The sequence below is a fragment of the Molothrus ater genome, chromosome 6 (genome assembly GCF_012460135.2).
Source record: "Molothrus ater isolate BHLD 08-10-18 breed brown headed cowbird chromosome 6, BPBGC_Mater_1.1, whole genome shotgun sequence".
Lineage (NCBI taxonomy): Eukaryota > Metazoa > Chordata > Aves > Passeriformes > Icteridae > Molothrus > Molothrus ater.
In genome coordinates, this window is record NC_050483.2 from 60,742,537 (window position 1) to 60,760,329 (window position 17,793).

At 50.4% G+C, this 17,793-nt stretch overlaps 1 protein-coding gene across 1 annotated transcript in view; it reads left to right on the plus strand.

The window, feature by feature from the left end:
* The window catches only part of NIN (ninein), a 68,089-nt gene that overhangs the window by 25,768 nt on the left and 24,528 nt on the right, over positions 1–17,793 (plus strand). The window contains exons 5-18 of the mRNA XM_054515251.1: positions 1,130–1,169; positions 2,436–2,623; positions 3,649–3,795; positions 4,683–4,850; positions 6,642–6,778; positions 7,804–7,944; positions 8,756–8,930; positions 9,474–9,584; positions 10,360–10,449; positions 12,027–12,180; positions 12,508–12,629; positions 12,880–13,406; positions 14,080–16,098; positions 17,275–17,400. Coding sequence (XP_054371226.1) covers positions 1,130–1,169; positions 2,436–2,623; positions 3,649–3,795; positions 4,683–4,850; positions 6,642–6,778; positions 7,804–7,944; positions 8,756–8,930; positions 9,474–9,584; positions 10,360–10,449; positions 12,027–12,180; positions 12,508–12,629; positions 12,880–13,406; positions 14,080–16,098; positions 17,275–17,400 — 4,145 coding nt within the window. The remainder of the gene's footprint in view (positions 1–1,129; positions 1,170–2,435; positions 2,624–3,648; positions 3,796–4,682; positions 4,851–6,641; positions 6,779–7,803; positions 7,945–8,755; positions 8,931–9,473; positions 9,585–10,359; positions 10,450–12,026; positions 12,181–12,507; positions 12,630–12,879; positions 13,407–14,079; positions 16,099–17,274; positions 17,401–17,793) is intronic.

The following is a 17,793-nucleotide window of genomic DNA, read 5'->3' on the forward strand; positions in this document are numbered from 1 at the left end:
AATGGTTAAAGCCACAGGCAGGGACACTTTCCACTATTTCAGGCTGCTCCAAACCCCATCCAACCTGGCCTTGGACATTTCCAGGGATCCAGGGGCAGCCACAGCTGCTCTGTGCAACCTGTGCCAGGGTTCTGCCATTCCCTTTGTGCAGAACTTCCAGGGCTGGGATTTAATGGCACCTGTTGCCTCAGCTCCTGCATTTTGTCCCTTGTGGGATGTTGTGATGCTGTGGCAGGGAAGGGCCCTTGCCTGGTCCTGCAGCTGAAACAGGAACAGCAGCAGAGCTAAAAAAAGTCCAGTGCCTTAATTCAGTTTCCATGGCAACGTTGTAGATTAATGGCTTTTAGCTGTAATCTGAATGAGAGCTATTGAACTTTTCTGTGGTGATTTAGAGCCTCTTTATGTCCTGGGTGACTTTGATTCCAAATCCATCAGTCACGTGCAGGCAGAAGGATCCATTTGTCCCAGTGCAGGAGCAACATCTGCCACTGCCAAAGCAAAGTTCATGTTGTGGGAGTAAATACCCTGGGCTGCTGCAAGGGGTGAGACAACATGTAGTACATGAGGAAATCACCTTAAATGCTGTGCTTTTGCTCCTGGGCTGATGGGGTGATGCCAGAGGGAGCAGGATGGTTTAAGACCACCAGAGAGTGGTTTTATTTTCCCTCTGTTAAGCTCTTGTTGACAGCATAGCTCTCTCCTGATACAGAGCTGCGCTCAGTGCAGGAGGTTTGAGTTGGGCTTGGCTGACAGAATGCAGTGCTGGAAGGAAAGGATAACCCAGCTCTGTGATCTTCCTGCATCCCCATCCCCTCAGCCATCAATCCCTCAAAGGAAAGCAGCATGGTTTGCCCTCTGAGCAAACCCCTCCCTTGCTTCCAGCACCCTGCCAGGCCCTGCTCTGTCCCCTCTGCTGGCTCACTGCGGGGCTTTGGGCACCGCTGGGCTCTCCCACCACAGAGCAGGGCAGCATCAAAGAGCCCTGGATCCCCAGCCCAGCCTGCAGGGAGATGAAAGCCTGGCAGCCCTGCTGGAGCCCTGCAGCTCCTTGGCTGCTGATCCCAGAGTCTCTTTCATTCAGGGGATGCCTTGCAATCAATAACTCAGGAGCTTTTTGTTTTCTCCCCAGCACTGGAAGACGCGAGGCAGCGAGGAGTACGAGGCCGAGGGTAAGAGCAGAGAGCAGCACCTGGGTCTGCCTGCTCTCATTGCTTGTTCTCCTTTCAGCTTTGAAGAGGGATCAGAGGGGCTCTGGGTGCGTGGAACACCCAGCCTGGCTGCTGCAGAGCTTGGGGAGGTGCAGCTGGGGCATCCCCCGAGCTGGGGATGAAAGCTGAGGCAGGGCACATCTTGTGCCGTGCCCCCCTGGCCTCTTCATCCTGCTGTGGTGTTCCTGGTCCCCCTGCCCTCTGTCCTGCTCCCCATCCTGCCCCGGGGGGCTCTGGCTGTAGTGGAGCCTGGTGGGCACTAGATGTCAGCAGGGACCAGTCGTTAAAAGTTCCCTAATTGTCACAGAATTGTAAATTCCTGGAATGCTTTGGGAGGGAGCTTAAAGCTCATCCAGTCCCTCCCCTGCCGTGGCAGGGACACCTTCCCCTATCCCAGGGTGCTCCAAGTCCTGACTAACCTGGCCTTGGGCACTTCCAGGGATGGGAAATTTCTCTGGGCACCTTCACTTGTGCCATTGTTCTACCATCTTCATCAGGAGGGTGACAGGAAGGACATGGAGCTGTTGGAGGCACAGAGGGATGCATCTACATCCTTTTAATTACATCAGCACCTCTTCCACATTTCAGGTGCTCTCTAACCCTTTCCCCATCCAAAGGGGCCAACTTTTTTCTCCTAAAGCTGCTTTTCCAGCCCCAGGAGATGGCCTTGCAGCTCCCTTGATCCCATAACAGCCCAGGGGAGGGAGGGGTCCCTTTCCCATCCATGCCAGCAGCTGAGGAAGCTCTGCTGCCCTTCCCTGGCCACCAGCCCACATTGGCCATCAGACTCATCCACATTCCCAAAGATGCTTCTGGCCACAGCCCCAGCTGCTGCTCAGTCTGCACCTGGGAGGGATGAAAAGCTGTGTGGCTGTGGCACTTGGGGACATGGGTCAGTGGTGGCCTTGGCTGTGCTGGGGAACAGTTGGACTCTGTGGTCTTAGAGGTTTTTTTCCCAATCTCAGCAATTCCATGGCTCTGTGGACGTCAGGCTCCTTCCCCTGGTGGCACAAGTGAGTGAAATGCTGAGCAGAGTCTGGTACTGCTGGGACCAGTATCCACATCCTGAACCCCAGAGTGTGCTCTGGACCCAGACAAACGATCCCTTGTGCTCTGCAGAGGCAGGAAGGAGCTGTGCCCAGGGCAGCAGCAGGTTCTCTGTGGGGTGCAGAACCCCAGATGTTCTGCTCCTCACTGCAGACACCGGATCAATCTCCCCCCTTCCAGGGCAGCTGCGCTTCTGGAACCCAGACGACCTGAACGCCTCCCCTGGGACCTCACCGAGCCCAGACTGGATTGAGGAGAAGCTCCAGGAGGTCTGTGAGCACCTGGGCATCACCAGGGATGGCCACCTGAACAGGAAGAAGCTGGTGTCCATCTGTGAGCAGCACGGGCTGCACGCGGCGGCCGGAGAGGTGAGCCACCCATCCCAGCCCTGCCCTGCCTGGCCTTTGCTGTCCGCCCCAAAATCCCTCCTGGGATTCACCCCAAGCTCAGCTGGCTGCTTGGGAAGGAGTTTCCAGCTCCAGCTGCTGGTTCTCAGTGGGGTTTTTGGTCCCAAACCATCAGGAGAAGGCAGCTGCCTGCCAGGCTGAGCCGTGGCGTGCGTGCTCCTCACGCAATCACGGAGGGATCTGGAATTTAAAAGCATGGCTTGGATTCCAAACATGTCTCCTTAATCCTAGGAGTTTTCTTGCTAGACAGCAAATATGGGTTAAATATTCATAGGTGGTTGCTTTTGACTTTGGGAAGGCCTGTGGGTGTTTCTGTCCTGCAGCAAGAGTCCAGAGAAAATGAAATCTTTAACAAATAAAAAAGTTCTTATCAACTTAGGATTTAGTTTTATTAAAAAAGTCAGATTTTTTTTGCATCTTAAGATAACATGGTTGGTATTAATTTCCTCCACAAAACATGTTCTTGAGCAGGTATTCCTTTGCAGCATCCACAATGAAATGCTTTCAGGGTATTAAGGCAGAAAATAATACCTGAAAAGATAAACTGTAGACAAAGAAATAGTGAGGGACTAATCTGAACATCTCCAGTCCTACTTTTGAGAAAGCAGCATGCCCTGAGGCATCAAACAGATTTATGATAACCTTGCAGTGTCTTAGAGGGTTTTTTTTGCCTGGTCACTTCCAGCTGCTCAGGGTTTGGCATCTCAGTACCTCGAGCTGAATTCCTGAGGTCACACTGGCTCAGGGGCAGAATGAAATGAGGTTTTTCTCCTTGCTGCCTCATTAAACAGCAGCTCCAAGATGACCAGGAGCTTTTTTTTCATGGTGTATGTGTGCCTGCAATTTTCCACATGGAGAATATGGAAATGTGTTAGGCTGATGTAGCAGGTAATTCCTGCTTTGCTCTTTTTGGAGCCTTGGGAATAGAATGTTTGCTCTGTGCCAGATTTTTTTTGGCCTTTTACATGATTTCTGTCTCCTTGCAGGTGCTTGAAGAGGTGCTCCATAACCTGGAGCAAGATGGGACCATGAGCATAGAGGATTTCTTTTATGGCCTGTTTAGAAATGGGAAATCTCTCACCCCCTCCGCATCCACTCCGTACCGGCAGCTGAAACGCCACCTCTCCATGCAGGTGAGAAAGTGAGAGGAGAATCCTGGGGTAAAAGGAGCCAGGAGAACTCCTGAACAATTCCCACCCAGCCTGTCTCCTCCTCTTCCTCAGTGTTTGTCCCTGCAGGGGCAGCTGTGAGGCAGGAGGTGGTGGCAGTGAGCTGCTGCCTGCCCTGTTCCAAAAGCAGGTTTCAAATTCTCGCTCAGAAAAAACTCTTTTGGGGGGAGCCAGAACACAGAACACCCTCGTGGGAAAGGGGACACGGCTCCACTTTGAAGTTCTGTGGCTTGGAGAGGGCTCTGGCAACCTGTGGAGTGCAGTGGTAGAGCCTTGTAGAGTTCCAGGGTGGTTTGTGTTGGAAGGGACCTTAAAGCTCATTCCAATGCCCTTCCACTATCCCAGGGTTCTCCAAAGTCCATCCAGCCTGGCCTGGAACATTTCCAGGATGAGGCATCCAGTATAAGCTGGGTGCAGGGGGAAGCACTGCCTGGGATAGGCTGGGGACATGCAGCTCCCACATCTCCGCTCCAATTTGTGCATTTTTTCCTGAGAGAGAGTTTGAAATCTGCTCCCTGTCTTTGCCTGGAAGCTGAGGGCTCTACCCAAACCACTCTACAAGTGCTCCCTGCAGCTGTTTTAGGCAAAGTGACATTCCAAACCAAAAGTGAGCGCTGGGAAACCCTTCTGGAGCAATGAGGGCAGCTCTGGAACACTGCTCCTCCTGGGATTTGTTTTAAATCCCGAGTGCCTGCTTGAGGTCAGCAGCGACGCTCCCGCCGGCTTTTGCTTGGCCGTGAGGAAAAACAGAGCTTAATCCTTAATCTCTGGAGCAGTGCTAGGGGAAATTCCGTTGGTGAAGCCCTGTGGGCACTGCCTTTGCCCTGTCTCATCCTCATCCTCTCTCACAGTCCTTCGACGAGAGCGGCCGGCGCACGACCACCCCCTCGGCCATGCCCAGCACCATCGGCTTCTCCCTCTTCTCCAGCCTGGATGATGGCATGGGCTATGGCTGTGTGGAGGGGGTCCTGGACTGCTGGCACCAGGAGGGCATAGAGAACAGCCAGGAGATCCTGAAGGTAACCCCCAGCTGCATCTCACCCCTGGTTTTATGTGGATTTTTTTTATCCCTTTGTTATTTTTTTTTCCTTTCCAAAGTCTCTGGTTTTTTCCCCTTTTAAAACTTCCCACGGAGAAGCTGGGGTTGTTCCATCCCTGGAAGTGTTCAAGGCCAAGTTGGACAGGGCTTGGAGCAGCCTGGACAGTGGAAGGTGTCCCTGCACATGGCAAGGGGTGGAACTGGGTGATCTTTAAGATCTGTTCCAACCCAAACCATTCTATGATCCTATAAAAATTCCCAGTGCTAGTAACAAGAGTTCTGGGAAATTTCCAATCATTTCCTTTATGGTCATCCCATTTTATAATTTTTAATGATAAAAATAGTGGAAGGTGTCCCTGCACATGGCAAGGGGTGGAACTGGATGATCTTCAAGATCTGTTCCAACCCAAACCATTCTATGATCCTATAAAAATTCCCAGTGCTAGTAACAAGAGTTCTGGGAAATTTCCAATAATTTCCTTTATGGTGCATCCCATTTTATCATTTTTAATGATAAAAATACACCGTCGTTTCCAGCATAGCTTGAAGAGGTCACCTACATTTGTTAGGAAGCAATTTAATTCCTTTTCCTCCCTGAATAGCTGCACCTGCAAACCTCTGAGCACTGGGGTGACCTGAATTATTGCTTGTGCTGAGGTGGAGGACAGCACTTGAAACCCTGCCCAGTCCCCAGTGTTCCATTAGAGAGAGTGAAAGGGTGATGGGGATGAAATCAGATACCTGAATGAATCCATCCCTGTCCCTCTCATCAGAAGCTGTGGGTGGCAGAAGATCATTTCCTGTGACCATCACTGGATTCCAGCAGTGATGGGTGTGATTCTCCTGGCTTTTAAATATCCATGTGGGTAGAGAGCAGCCAGGCTGGAATAACCTGTGCCATGGCTCAGGATTTAAAACCCACTCATCACTTTGCACTGGTTGAGAAGGTGGGACCACCTTCACCAGGTTTGGGTGTCCACCTTCACTTTGTTGCTTTCCACTGGAAATTTGCTTTGTGCTGGTGTCCCTGGGGTGGTTTTTCCAGTGTCCCAGCCCCACCACAAGTGCTTTTTGCTTTGTGCTCCTGCAGGGTTTAGGTTGGAAAAGTCCAGCTGTCAGCTCAGCCCTTGTTCAACACTAAAGCCCATCCCCAAGTGCCACATCCATGTGGGTTTGGAACACTTCCAAGGAAGGAAAAGGCCTTTCTTCAAGGCTTGGAGCAGCCTGGGATGGTGGAAGGGGGATAGAATCCTACCCCATGGCAGGGGGTGGAACTGGATGACCTTTAATGTCCCTTCCAGCCGAACCATTCTGGTGTTTTACAAAATCCCAAGCAGCTCCTGATGATTACTTGCTTTTTGGCAGGTGGGATCCTCCCATCAGACCCCCCTGCAGGGCTGCCCCTGTGTTGCCTCAGTTGCAAGAACTGGTTTTGTTTGCCACGAGCATCCCCAGCCACCTCCTGGCAGCAGCTGAGTCCAGTCTCATTAGATCCTGCAGGGAATTAGTGCAGTTCATCAGTCCTGGGCTTAATTTCCTGTTGGTCTTGCAGCACAACCAGGACATTTCCCATCTCCACCGCTGGCAGCAGCTCTGTGGAGGGAGGTGGCAGAGATGTCTGGTTTGTTGCCCTCGGGGCGTTTGTGACAGGTTCATCAGCCAGCAAAGATCCCTTGTGAGCCTGCTCGTTCTGCCCTGTCAATCCCTGCAGAAATGTCTCCAGGCTCCTGCAGGAAGCTCATTCCACTCAGAGGATTTGTTGTTTCCACAGGCTCTGGACTTCAGCTTGGATGGGAAGGTGAACCTGACGGAGCTGACGCTGGCGCTGGAGAACGAGCTCCTCATCACCAAGAACGGGGTGCACCAGGCAGCCCTGGCCAGCTTCAAAACAGAGATCAGGCACTTGATGTGAGTCCCAGGGGTGGCTGGAGGTGCTGCTCCCTGCCCTGGTGGCCAAGCAGGAGCTGAGGGAGCAGCTGAGGGGGGCTGGTGCTCCCAGGGGCTCTGGGGTGGCACTGGAAGGCTCAGTTCTCTGTTGGAGTGCTCAGGAATTTCCAGCGTTCTTGTTTTGCCTGGGGAAAACACTGAAACCTCCAAGGGGTGCAGAAAAATGTGGTTAAAAATTAAAAATGGAAGCAGCAGGCTGTTCCCAGTCTGGGAGTGGGCACTGCTGTCCACAGTGGCCATTGATGGCCAAGGAATGCACAGCTCAGGGCAGAGGCTGGTGGAGTTTATCAGTGCCTTGGATCCAAACTGATCTGGGGCTTTGCAGAGGTTCTGCCATGTGGAGGTGAGGTACAAAATCTGTACCACTGTAAATCCCAGTGGTTTTCCTTTGAAAGTCAACACAGTTTGACTTTGTGCTGGACTCGCTGTATTTATGGTTTCTGTATTGAAAAAGAAGGCTCCAAGGAGAGCTCAGAGCCCCTTCCAGGGCCTAAAAGGGCTCCAGGAGAGCTGGAGAGGGACTGGGGAGAAGGGATGGAGGGACAGGAGCCAGGGAATGGCTCCCAGTGCCAGAGGGCAGGGATAGATGGGAGATTGGGAATTGGGAATTCCTGGCTTAGGGTGGGGGAGCCCTGGATCCCTGGAAGTTTCCCAGGCCAGGTTGGACAGGGCTTGGAGCAGCCTGGGACAGTGGGAGGTGTCCCTGCCATAGCAGAGGCTGGAACAAGAGGGTCTTGAAGGTCCCTGCCAGCCCAAACCATTTCAGGATTTGAATCTGGGGGCTGGACCACAGCTGAGGGTCTCAGGGTCTGTGGGGACACCAAGACATGTCCAGAGGTGTTTGGGTAGAGGTTGAAATCCAGTGACTAAATGCAGTTGATGAGACCCTTGGAGACCTTTCCAAGCTTCTCTGATGTTTCAAATCCCCTTTTTTGGGGGTAGGCAGTGAGGGCTGACCTAATGCAGGCTGGCTCTGCTCTGCCCAGGGAGAGGTTTGACCAGGTGGCCAGGGAGAAGGAGAAGCTGCGCTCGGACCTGGAGAAGGCAGAGAAGCTGAAATCCCTGATGGCCTCGGAGGTGGACGATCACCACGCCGCCATCGAGCGCCGCAACGAGTACAACCTCAGGTGGGGCAGCTGCAGCATCCACCCACCCATCATCCATCCATCCACCCATCATCCATCCATCCACCCATCATCCATCCATCCACCCATCCATCATCCACCCACCCATCATCCATCCACCCATCCATCCCTCCCTCCTGGGCAGGGGCTTGGTGACCACCCAGCTCCACCCCCAGCAATATTTGTCACCCTCTTCCTTGTGGGGGTTCCAGTTGTGAGTTTCTCTGGGTCTGGATTGAAGGCACCTGAGACAGTGGTTCATGCTCAGACTCGGGTGTTCATTATTTCTTATCACTAAAACAGTCTCACTGCTGAGAGTTCAGCATATTTTCATTAGAAGGCACAAAATGGCCAACAATCTCTTGGTACAAGGTCTTTTAAGACTAAACTATCCAATTAAGAGCTGACACCTGGATTATTTCCCCTTTTAACCCAATAACTGATCCCACAGAGCCCCCAGTGCAGCCTTTTCTGCCCAATTACAAAATGCCACCCAAACCCATGAAGATGGAGGAAGAAGAAGCATGAAGAAGAAACCCAGGACCACACCCCATGCCCTCCATCTTGCTTCCATCCACAACACACTAAAAACCCCAAAACCTCAATTTCTCACCCAGTGATACACCCACACTGCTCTCCATAATCTATTTCACACTTTTGTGGCTTCCAGTCTATCTTGAAGTCTGGGAAACTTTCTCCATGAATGAGGGTCAAAGTCAGTGCTGCCCTGGGGGTCAGGGCACCCCAGAGCAGACAGAGAAACATTCCCTGGCTTTCCACACTTGCTCTAACAGGCTCCTGTCCCCCCTGGCAGGAAGCTGGATGAGGAGTACAAGGAGAGAATCTCTGCTCTGAAGAACGAGCTGCGCAGGGAGCGGGAGCAGATCCTGCAGCAGGCCAACAAACAGAGGCTGGAGCTGGAGCAGGAGATTGAAAAGCTGAAAACAGATGAGAATTACACCCGGGACCGCCTGGGCCTGGCCCTGAAGGTAACAGGGACTGAGCACAGCCAGGATTTCCCCCAAAATCAGGAGTGCCCTGGCAGAGGGGGAATGACTCCTGAAAGGATGAGCTGTGGGCTATGTTTAGCTGGCCAAAAAGTCACTGAAGCAGCAAGGTAGGGCCATGTCCATGAGAATTGGTGTTTGATGGGTTGTTCCATGGATTCCTAACCTCCAGAGATCTCAAATCTCTGCTGCCATCACGTGCAGAGTGTGTGTGTGTGTGCACAGCTCTCAGATGAGCTGTCAAGCCAGGAGATAAAACATCTTGATCAAGTTTAAAATCCTCTTTTAAAAACAACCAAACCATGCAAAGCGAACTTGCTGTTAAGCCTTTTGATAATTTCTCAAAAGTCCAGTGTTCACACTTGCTGTGGCAGGAGTGGGTTGTGTGTGGATGAAAATAATTCCTAATTCCTGTCATCACCTGAAGCTTGGAATAGTGTCATGCTGGATTGGGAGTTACCCTTATTATGCTGGTTTTTCCTCCTCCAAGTGCTGATCTGCTGTGGGGTTTTTTGTTTGCTGCAGGAAAACAGCCGCCTGGAAAACGAGCTCTTGGAAACAGGAGAGAAACTGGCTCAGTGTGAAAGTCTGGCAAGCAAACTGCAGAGGAACTTGGAAAATGTCCTGGCTGAGAAGGTAAATCCCCCTCTTCCCAGTGGGGTTTCAGAATTAAATCATTTTTAAGTTGCTACATTGCAGCTGCCAGTTCAGCTGATAGCCAGAGGCTTTGGGGGTCTCTATCCAGATTATCCAGGCACAGCCTGCCTTGGTGACATGGGCTTCCTCCCAGCTAAGGAAAATACAGATATTCCACCTTAGCTGTAATTTTATTCCAATTAAACCACGGAGCCTTAACATGAAGCAATCATCCTGAAGATCTGCAGGGATTTTTTTTTTTTTTTTCCCAGCACAGAGTTTTGGATGGGCCCAACTTGCAGGTCCTTTCCAGGAGCAGTGAGGTTTTACATGGCATCACTGCTGGAATTAGGTGAAAATCGAGGTTGAACAGCTGTTCACGGCTGTATTACATTAAACTTTCAGAATATCAGCTTCTCCAAAGTTATTTAAGTTTGTGCAGCCATAGCCTAAGGTTCATATATTGGGATTTCCAGCCTTCTTGAAAGCTTGGGATTATTTACCACACTGAGATGTGCATATGCTAAGGTAGAAAGCTGTGATCTGGAATCAGAATGAGCATGAGAGCTGTGCTAGATGGCAGACAGGTTTTTGGGGGAAGTTACTCATTCCCTGCTAGGAGGAAAGTGGACATTGTTTATTTAAAATAAAAATCCAGAGCAGAGAGAGAGGGGAGTGCAGGCTGCAGGACTGCTTGGGATGGCATCCATGCTGTCCTGAGCAGGGCTGCAGGGTGGGTGGGTGGATAACTGGGTGTTCCACTCCTGTGTTCCAGTTTGGTGACCTGGATCCCACCAGTGCAGAGTTTTTCCTGCAGGAGGAGAGGCTGGCCCAGATGAGGAGCGAGTACGAGCAGCAGTGCAGGGTAAGTGCAGCTGAGACCTGGCTCCTGTGTCCACCAGCAACATCACAGAACCATTTAGGCTGGAAAATCCCTCTCAGGTGGAGTGCAAGCATTCCCCCAGCACTGCCAAGCCCTGCCCTGAGCATGTCCCCAAGTGCCACATCCTCACTGCAAGCAGCAGCACGAGGCAGGTTGGAAATCTCTTCCCAGTGGCTGAGCTGAGAGGGTGAGCTGCCCCCAGGGTCCATGGGGCCCTGTGAATTCAGAGTTGCAGGAACTTTGAGGAGAAATAAAACACATCCACATTTTGCTGGTTGTCAGACCAGAAATATTTCTTTTAAAATAAACCTGAGAACAGAAAGTTTGCTTTCTCGTCCGTCTTGTGTACTTAAAAGACTTTAAGGTGAGCTTGCAGGTTTTGTATTTACACATCTGCTTTCTGATATCTGCAGAGGAACCAGCTCATCTGTTGCTCAGAGCAGCTGTGGCTGTCCCTGGATCCCTGGCAGTGTCCAAGGCTGGGTTGGATGGGGCTTGGAGCAGCCTGGGACAGTGGGAGGACAGTGGGAGGACAATGGGATGAGCTTTGGAATCCCTTCCAACCCAAATAATTCTGTAATTCTGTGATCTGTTCTGCAAGGTCCTTTCCATTCAATAAAGGGCTGCCTTTGCTGTTGGATTGGAAAGCAGCACAGCAGCTCTCTTAGGAAGCTGCAGTTTAAAAGCAAAGATTGACTAGAAATAGGAGTTGAATCGGTTCTTCTCAATACGCAGCTGATTTTTCTCTTTTTGAGGGTGGCAGAAATAAGTCAGTACTCAAGGTTCACTTCCTGGGCCTTTCAGAGCTGCAGGATTGTGTGTTTGCACATTCAGGGAGTTGTTTTCCTCAATAACTGCTGTTCCTGGAGTGGAGTGCACAGCCCTTGGCACAAACCCTCGGGATGTTCCTCTGGCAGGCAGGAGGAAGGACCAGATGGTAAATTCAGTAATGAGGGGATCTCCTTCCTAATTTGATCTTTTGCTTCTGATTTGATTTTTTTCAAGTAGCTGGTGTTTGAGGAGGCATTTCCCAACTGTTTGGAAATGTTACTAAAGCTGCTTTTTAATAAAAGGTCACAGGAAAAAGGAATGAAGGGAAAGCTCCTGCAGCTCCTGTTACACCTTCACCTTTGAGAGTTTGGGCTTGTAGAATCATCAGAGAATCCCAGAATGGTGCAGGTTGGAAGGGACCCTAAAAACCATCTTGTTCCACCTCTGGCCATTGGCAGGGACACCTTCCACTGTCCCAGGCTGCTCCAAGCCCTGTCCAGCCTGGCCTGGGACATTCCAGGGATCCAGGGGCAGCCACAGCTGCTCTGGGAATTCCATTCCAGCCCCTCCCCACCCTCAGAGTCAGGAATTCCTTCCCAATCTCCCATCCATCCCTGCCCCCTGACAGTGGGAAGCCATTCCCCCTTTTTTGGCTGTGGCTCTGTGTTTATTGACAACTCTTACTCTGCTGTAATTCCCACCCAAACGTCCTGTGGTGGGACTGGGTGGGTGCTCAGCAGCCTTGGCTCCTTTTCACTCAGCTTTTTTTTTGTTTTCCTCCCTCTCAGGAGCTGCAGGACCAGATTGATGAGCTGCACTCAGAGCTGCAGGAGTTCCGTGCCCAGGGCAGAGTGCTCAGGCCTGCCCTGAGAAATTCCTTGTCAGAGGAGTTTGACACTGACATGAAGAGCCATGGCACCAGTGGGATTGAGCCTGACCAAGGTGAAATATCCCTCCTGTGGCACTGGGATCTGGGCTGCAGGTGTTTGTAACATCTTAGAGGTCATTCTGAGAAAAGCTTCCCTGTGAGAATTGGTCACCAACTCTAATTTGGTGTTTAGTGTTAATCTGGACTGTCACTGCTGAACCAAATTTAAAGCTGAAATTGAAGTTTGCAGTTCCTTGGCTGTGTTTGTGATGGGAGTTTGAGAGCTGCCAAACAAATTTGAATTGAGGGAGTAATTCTGTTGAGAATTATATATATTTATGTATTGCATAATTCATGTTTTTATAGTTATATAAATTATTACTTGATTATTTTTTCTGAAGGGCTCGGTTCAGAAGACTGCAACCCATTAAATATGAGCATAGAGGCAGAAATGGCCATTGAGCAGATGAAGGAGCAGCACCACAGGGACCTGCATCACCTCAAACAGGAGCTTGAAGACACAGTAAGTGTTGGAATGAGATGGTCTTGCAGGTCCCTTCCCACCCAAACCAATTTGGGATTCTATGATCCCAGGAAGAAATAAAGCTGAGCTCTGATTTATTATTTCCAGGGAAATTAATGTGGAATGCTGGAGTGTAAATCTAAATATCAGTAGAGTGAATATACAAAACTAGATGGAAATACTGATGAAAACATCCCTGTAGAATTTTCAGTGGAAAATGAACAAACCCATCCCATTTTCCCTCCTGCAGGTGAGCCATTATGAAAAGCAGCTGGATGAGACAAAAGCCCACTGGGAAAAGGAGCAAGAGGATCTGAGGCAGAAGTGTGCTGAGGAGATGAATGCCATGGAAAAGGAGATCACTGGCCTCAAAAATCAAATAGCAGAGCTGCAGGGAGAGGCAGCAGCGCTCAGAGAGCAGCAGGAGAAGCTCAACTGCAAACACAACGAGGAGAAAAACAAATTACAGCTGCATTTTGATGAGCAGAAAGCCAATCTGCAGGAACTGCTGAGGCAGGAGCATGAAGATGATGTCAGGGCCAGAGTGGAGCAGCTGAAGGAGAAGTCCAGGCAGGAACGGGAGGAGCTGATCCAGAAGAGTGCCTGGGTGGAAGAGAAGATGAGAGCTGTGGTGCAGAGCCTGCAGGAGGAGAAGGGGGAGCTGGAGCAGGGCTTCCAGGAGCAGCTGAAGAGGCTGGCGGAGCTGCACGCCCTGGAGAAGGAGGAGCTCCAGGAGGAGCTGCTGAGGAAGCACCGGCAGGAGCTGGAGGAGGAAAGGTGAGTGTCACCCTGGTGGGGACAGCGCTGGAGCCTGCTGAAACACCTCCCTGCTGGGGAATTCCAGCGTCCTGCTCTGTCCCACAGCTCTGGGCTGCTCTCCTGGGCTTTTTTTCCTCTTCTGGCCTTTCTCAAGCAGATCTTGAGGTTCATTTTTAGCTCACCCAGAGGCAGCGATTGTGTTAAAGCATAACCAGGAGTGATTAACTCGAGCTCTGTTCAGGATCCCTGTGCTCCACAAATCCCTTTAAAACTCAGTAAGCTCTGGGTTTTCAGAGTTCTTTGCTGAAGAGGGAAAGGGGTGGCAGGGAAGTGCTTTTGTAGCCAATATGGAGTGTCAAAAGAAACTGAGGCCACCCTGGGGTGAGGGGGGTGAGAGCATTTGCCCCCCCCAAAATCTGAGCACAGGAACTGAAGGGCACAAATTGCACATGAAACCTTTTCTGAGGACATTTCATGAGTTGTTGCACTTTTCCAAGGCAGCTTTTCTTTTTGGAGTTTCACCAAATTGCCTCGAATTTAACTGCCAGCTCCCAGAAACACCCATCCAATAGTCAGTGGATCAAAAAAAAAAAAGAAAAAAAAGTAAATTTCCAACTTGTTTTATTCAGCCTAAAAAAGCCAGTTGAATCTCTGAGGTAGTTTAGTAATATCTTATGTTAACCATGTCTAGGAAAAAAATGGCAAGTGACTATAACAGAAGAGCATCTCATGCACAAACTCAGTTTTCTGTGGACACACAAACCCTTGTGAATAAATATGAAGAAACCCTGCAGAGCCTGGAAGGACGTTACCAGAGAGAGCTGCAGGAACTTGCTGAGCAGCAGAGAGAGGAGAAATCCCAGTGGGAGTTTGAAAGGGATGAAATTGCTCAGGAGGCTGCTGAAGCCCACGAGCAGCTGAAGGAAAGCTTGGCGAGTGAGAAGGCTTTTTGTTCTGCCCTGAGCCAGGAGAAGGATCTCCTGGAGAAACGTTTCAAGGAAGAAGTGAACAAGCTGGTGTGTGAGAGGGAGCAGCTGGAGAAGGAGCTGAGAGAGCTGAGGAATGCTGCCCAGGAGCAAGAGGAAAAGATGATGGAGAAGATAAACCAGCTCCAAAATGACCATGAGAAAGAGCTAAAGGAGAAAGATGAACAAATATCCACAGTGGAGCAAAATGGGAAACTGGTTAGGGAGAAGCTGGAGAGACTGGACAGTGAGTACAAGCGAGAGAAAGAAGAGCTCAATTCCAAACTTCTCGCTCTGGAGAGTTTAAACAGAGACATTTGTGAGAGAGCAGAGACAGAAAAGGCTGAGATGGGTTTGGAAGTCTCGGACCTGCGAGGGAAAATCCAGAAACTGCAGTGGGAAACACGGAGTTTCTCTGCCCTGCAGAGCCATTACAGGGCCCTGGAGAGTGAGTATGCAAAAGCCAAGAGCCAGATCGCTGCTCTTCCTGGTGCAGCTGCTCTGGGAGACGACGGGGATGTTCTCCAGAACCTGCAGAAGGTGCACGAGCAGGCGGTGAAGGAGAACGTCAGGATGGCCGCCCAGATCCTGAGGCTGCAGCACCGGCTGCGAGCGGCAGAGCAGGAGCTGCAGCCTCCCAGCCCCAGCTGCTCCCAGTCTGCCTCAGAAGCAGAGGAAATGGAGCCCAGTTTTGAAGGGTTGCCCAGTGATTGTCAAGATGTGGCCCTGGGAGCAGATTTCAGTGTCCTTCCACCTCTGGAGGCTGATGCTACAGACCTGGAAGAAATGTTGGAGGTGGATTGGGATCTGGAGGAGGGATGTGTGAAAGCCAGAGCTGGTGGCCACCCTGAGGCACAGGAGTGTTGGATCCAGGGATGTCAGGCAGCTCTGGATGCTGATGGCAGCCAGGATGGTGACAAGAACCTTTCTTGGGTGCCTCTGCTGTCAAAAAAGAGAGATCTGGAGAAAGTTCCCAAGCCAAAAGTGCTCCACAACAATGTCAAACAGCAGAAGGTTCATCTGCTAAATCACAGAATAGCTCCCAAAAATAAAGGGTTTGTTTCTGATGCTTTGAAGGTGCAGGTGGAGCTGGAGAGGGCTGAAGAACTGAGTGAAGACTCTCTCCTGCAGGATCACACTCCTGGGACAGCAAATGGTGACCTGAAGAGTGTCATAGCTCAGCTGTGGAAAAGGATGGAGGAGCTGGAAGACAGATCCATGGCACAGGCTGAACTTCTGTCCCTGCAAGAAGAAATTCAGGTAGAAAATGAGGATCTGAAGGCTGAAGTGATGCAGTTAATTGAAAAAAACGGAGTGCTGGAAGACAACCTGCGCAGGCTGAGGAGGCTTTGCTGTGAACAAAGAGAAAGTGAGGTGGAAAGCGTCAAGTTTGAAGATGAGAACACCAAATTCCTCGTGCAAGGTAAAGGATTGGAAGATATTCAAGAATTGGAAGATATTCAGGAACTGGAGGATGTCCAAGAACAAGATGCTGAGGGAAACTCGGATGTGCCCGGTGACAGGAGAGGTGGGAAGCTGGAAGAACATCCCACCGCAGTCTCGGGCCAGCAGGACAAGAACCCCCAGAGTGACAGCACCGTGACACAAGTGGGAAAAGCAGGAATGAGGGATCCCAGCCCCCAGGTGAAGGAGGGAGCTCTGGGTCCCCCAGAGGAGAGGAGGGCAGCGACCCAGGGCTTGCAGAGCACGTGCACTGAGCTGCAGCAGAAGGTTGACCTGCTGAGGTAACGTAACGCGGCGTTAGCCACTAACCCAGCGCTGCCCTGGCTGCTCCTTTAACCACCCTAGATTAACTCTGGTTTAGCTCTGAGTAGCAAACACTGCCATGGACTCCTCTAACTCCTCTAGTCATGGATAACAAAGAGCACTGGAATCAGTAACTGTGTGTGACTTACTCCTCTCTGTGCCTGGAGCACCTGCCAGCTGTCCTGTGTGTGGATGTCACCGTCACCGTGTGTAGCTCGTCCTCCAGCACAAACCCATTGTATTCCCGTGTCCAAAATCCATGGTAACACCTCCAGAGTGCTTTGTAGCTTTTACTAATATTCACTTCACTCAGTTTGTTCCCTTCTAGAGCTGAATGTTGCTCACAAGGCTAAAATTGCTCCTGTTTTGCCTCAGTGTTTCAGTGAATGCCGTAGGATTATGGTGATTTGAAATGCTAAAAGTGCTTCTATTTTTCTCAGTATTTAAGTTAATATTAGAAAATTATAGGGACTTTTTTTCCCAGTTAGGAACCCCTCAGGAGTGGGATATGGCAAATACAGTTATAAAACATATATTCATTATATTATACTCATCATAGGTTTTACCTACTTGTTTTTAACTGCTGTATTCCAGCAAGGATTTTTTTTTTTTAATGGATAAAGTGGTTACAAGTGGTTTAATTGTTGTTCAGCACCAGCTTCCTGCAGGAAATTGTTCTTTCAGGTGTCCCACCATGGCTAAGTTATTTCTGTGCAGTCTCCTGAGGGCAGAAAAGGCTTTTTCCAACCGTGCTGCTCCCAGAATTCTGAATTCCTGTTGGGGAAACAGCTCACTCTCCTGGCAATCTGCACATTGTGGTGTTCAGTTGTTACTTCTAGCTTAAGGACTGAAAGATATGTAGAATATAGTGTGAAACTTTAGATTTTAACTCACTTGAGCTGCTTAAAAACATGCCCCAAAAGCCCAGGGTTTTTTTTTTTTAAAGTTTGTTGTAAAATTTTGGGGTTTTTTGAACAAACTGGGGAGCGCTCCTGCTGAATTCATGTAAAATATAAATACACCATTTATACATAAAACAAGGCAGTTGTAGCTTTGGTTTTGAAGCATTACAGGTAGCTCTGGCTTGTGGGACTTCTTTCCTTTCCAGTTGTGCCACAGGAGCTGCTCTCACTTGTCTCCTGTCTGTGCCACAGGTGCGAGGCCGAGAAGCTCCGCGAGGAAAACGCCGTCCTGAAAAACGAGGTCACTTTGTTAAATGAGGAAGGGAGCGCTTCCAGCCTGAAACTGAGGGAGCTGAACGGATCCAGGGAAGAAATGAGGTGAGAATTCCGTGGGGAATGCACCCTGGGATGCCTTCAGGCTGTTGTTGTGGCTCAGCCGCAATGGGTTCATCCCTTCTCTCCAGGCTCCCTCGTGTTTCAGGTGCTGTACAGATCCAAAATGGGGTTATTTCATGGAAATCCAGCAGGCTGTCAGGTTATTCCTCATCCTTTTCCCTGCCCCAGCTGGTCCTGCCCATCCCCAGAGGCAGCAGAGGTTTAGCTGTAGGCATTGGGGTGACACACAGAGGATTTAGGAGCTGACCTGATGCAATTATTTGTGCCTCAGCAAAGGCAGGGAGAGGCTCCTCTGACAGATTATTCCAGTGGTTGGGTCTTTGGCAAGTGCAGAACCATCCCTGATCCTGGGATTATTCTTCCCCTCTAGGAAAG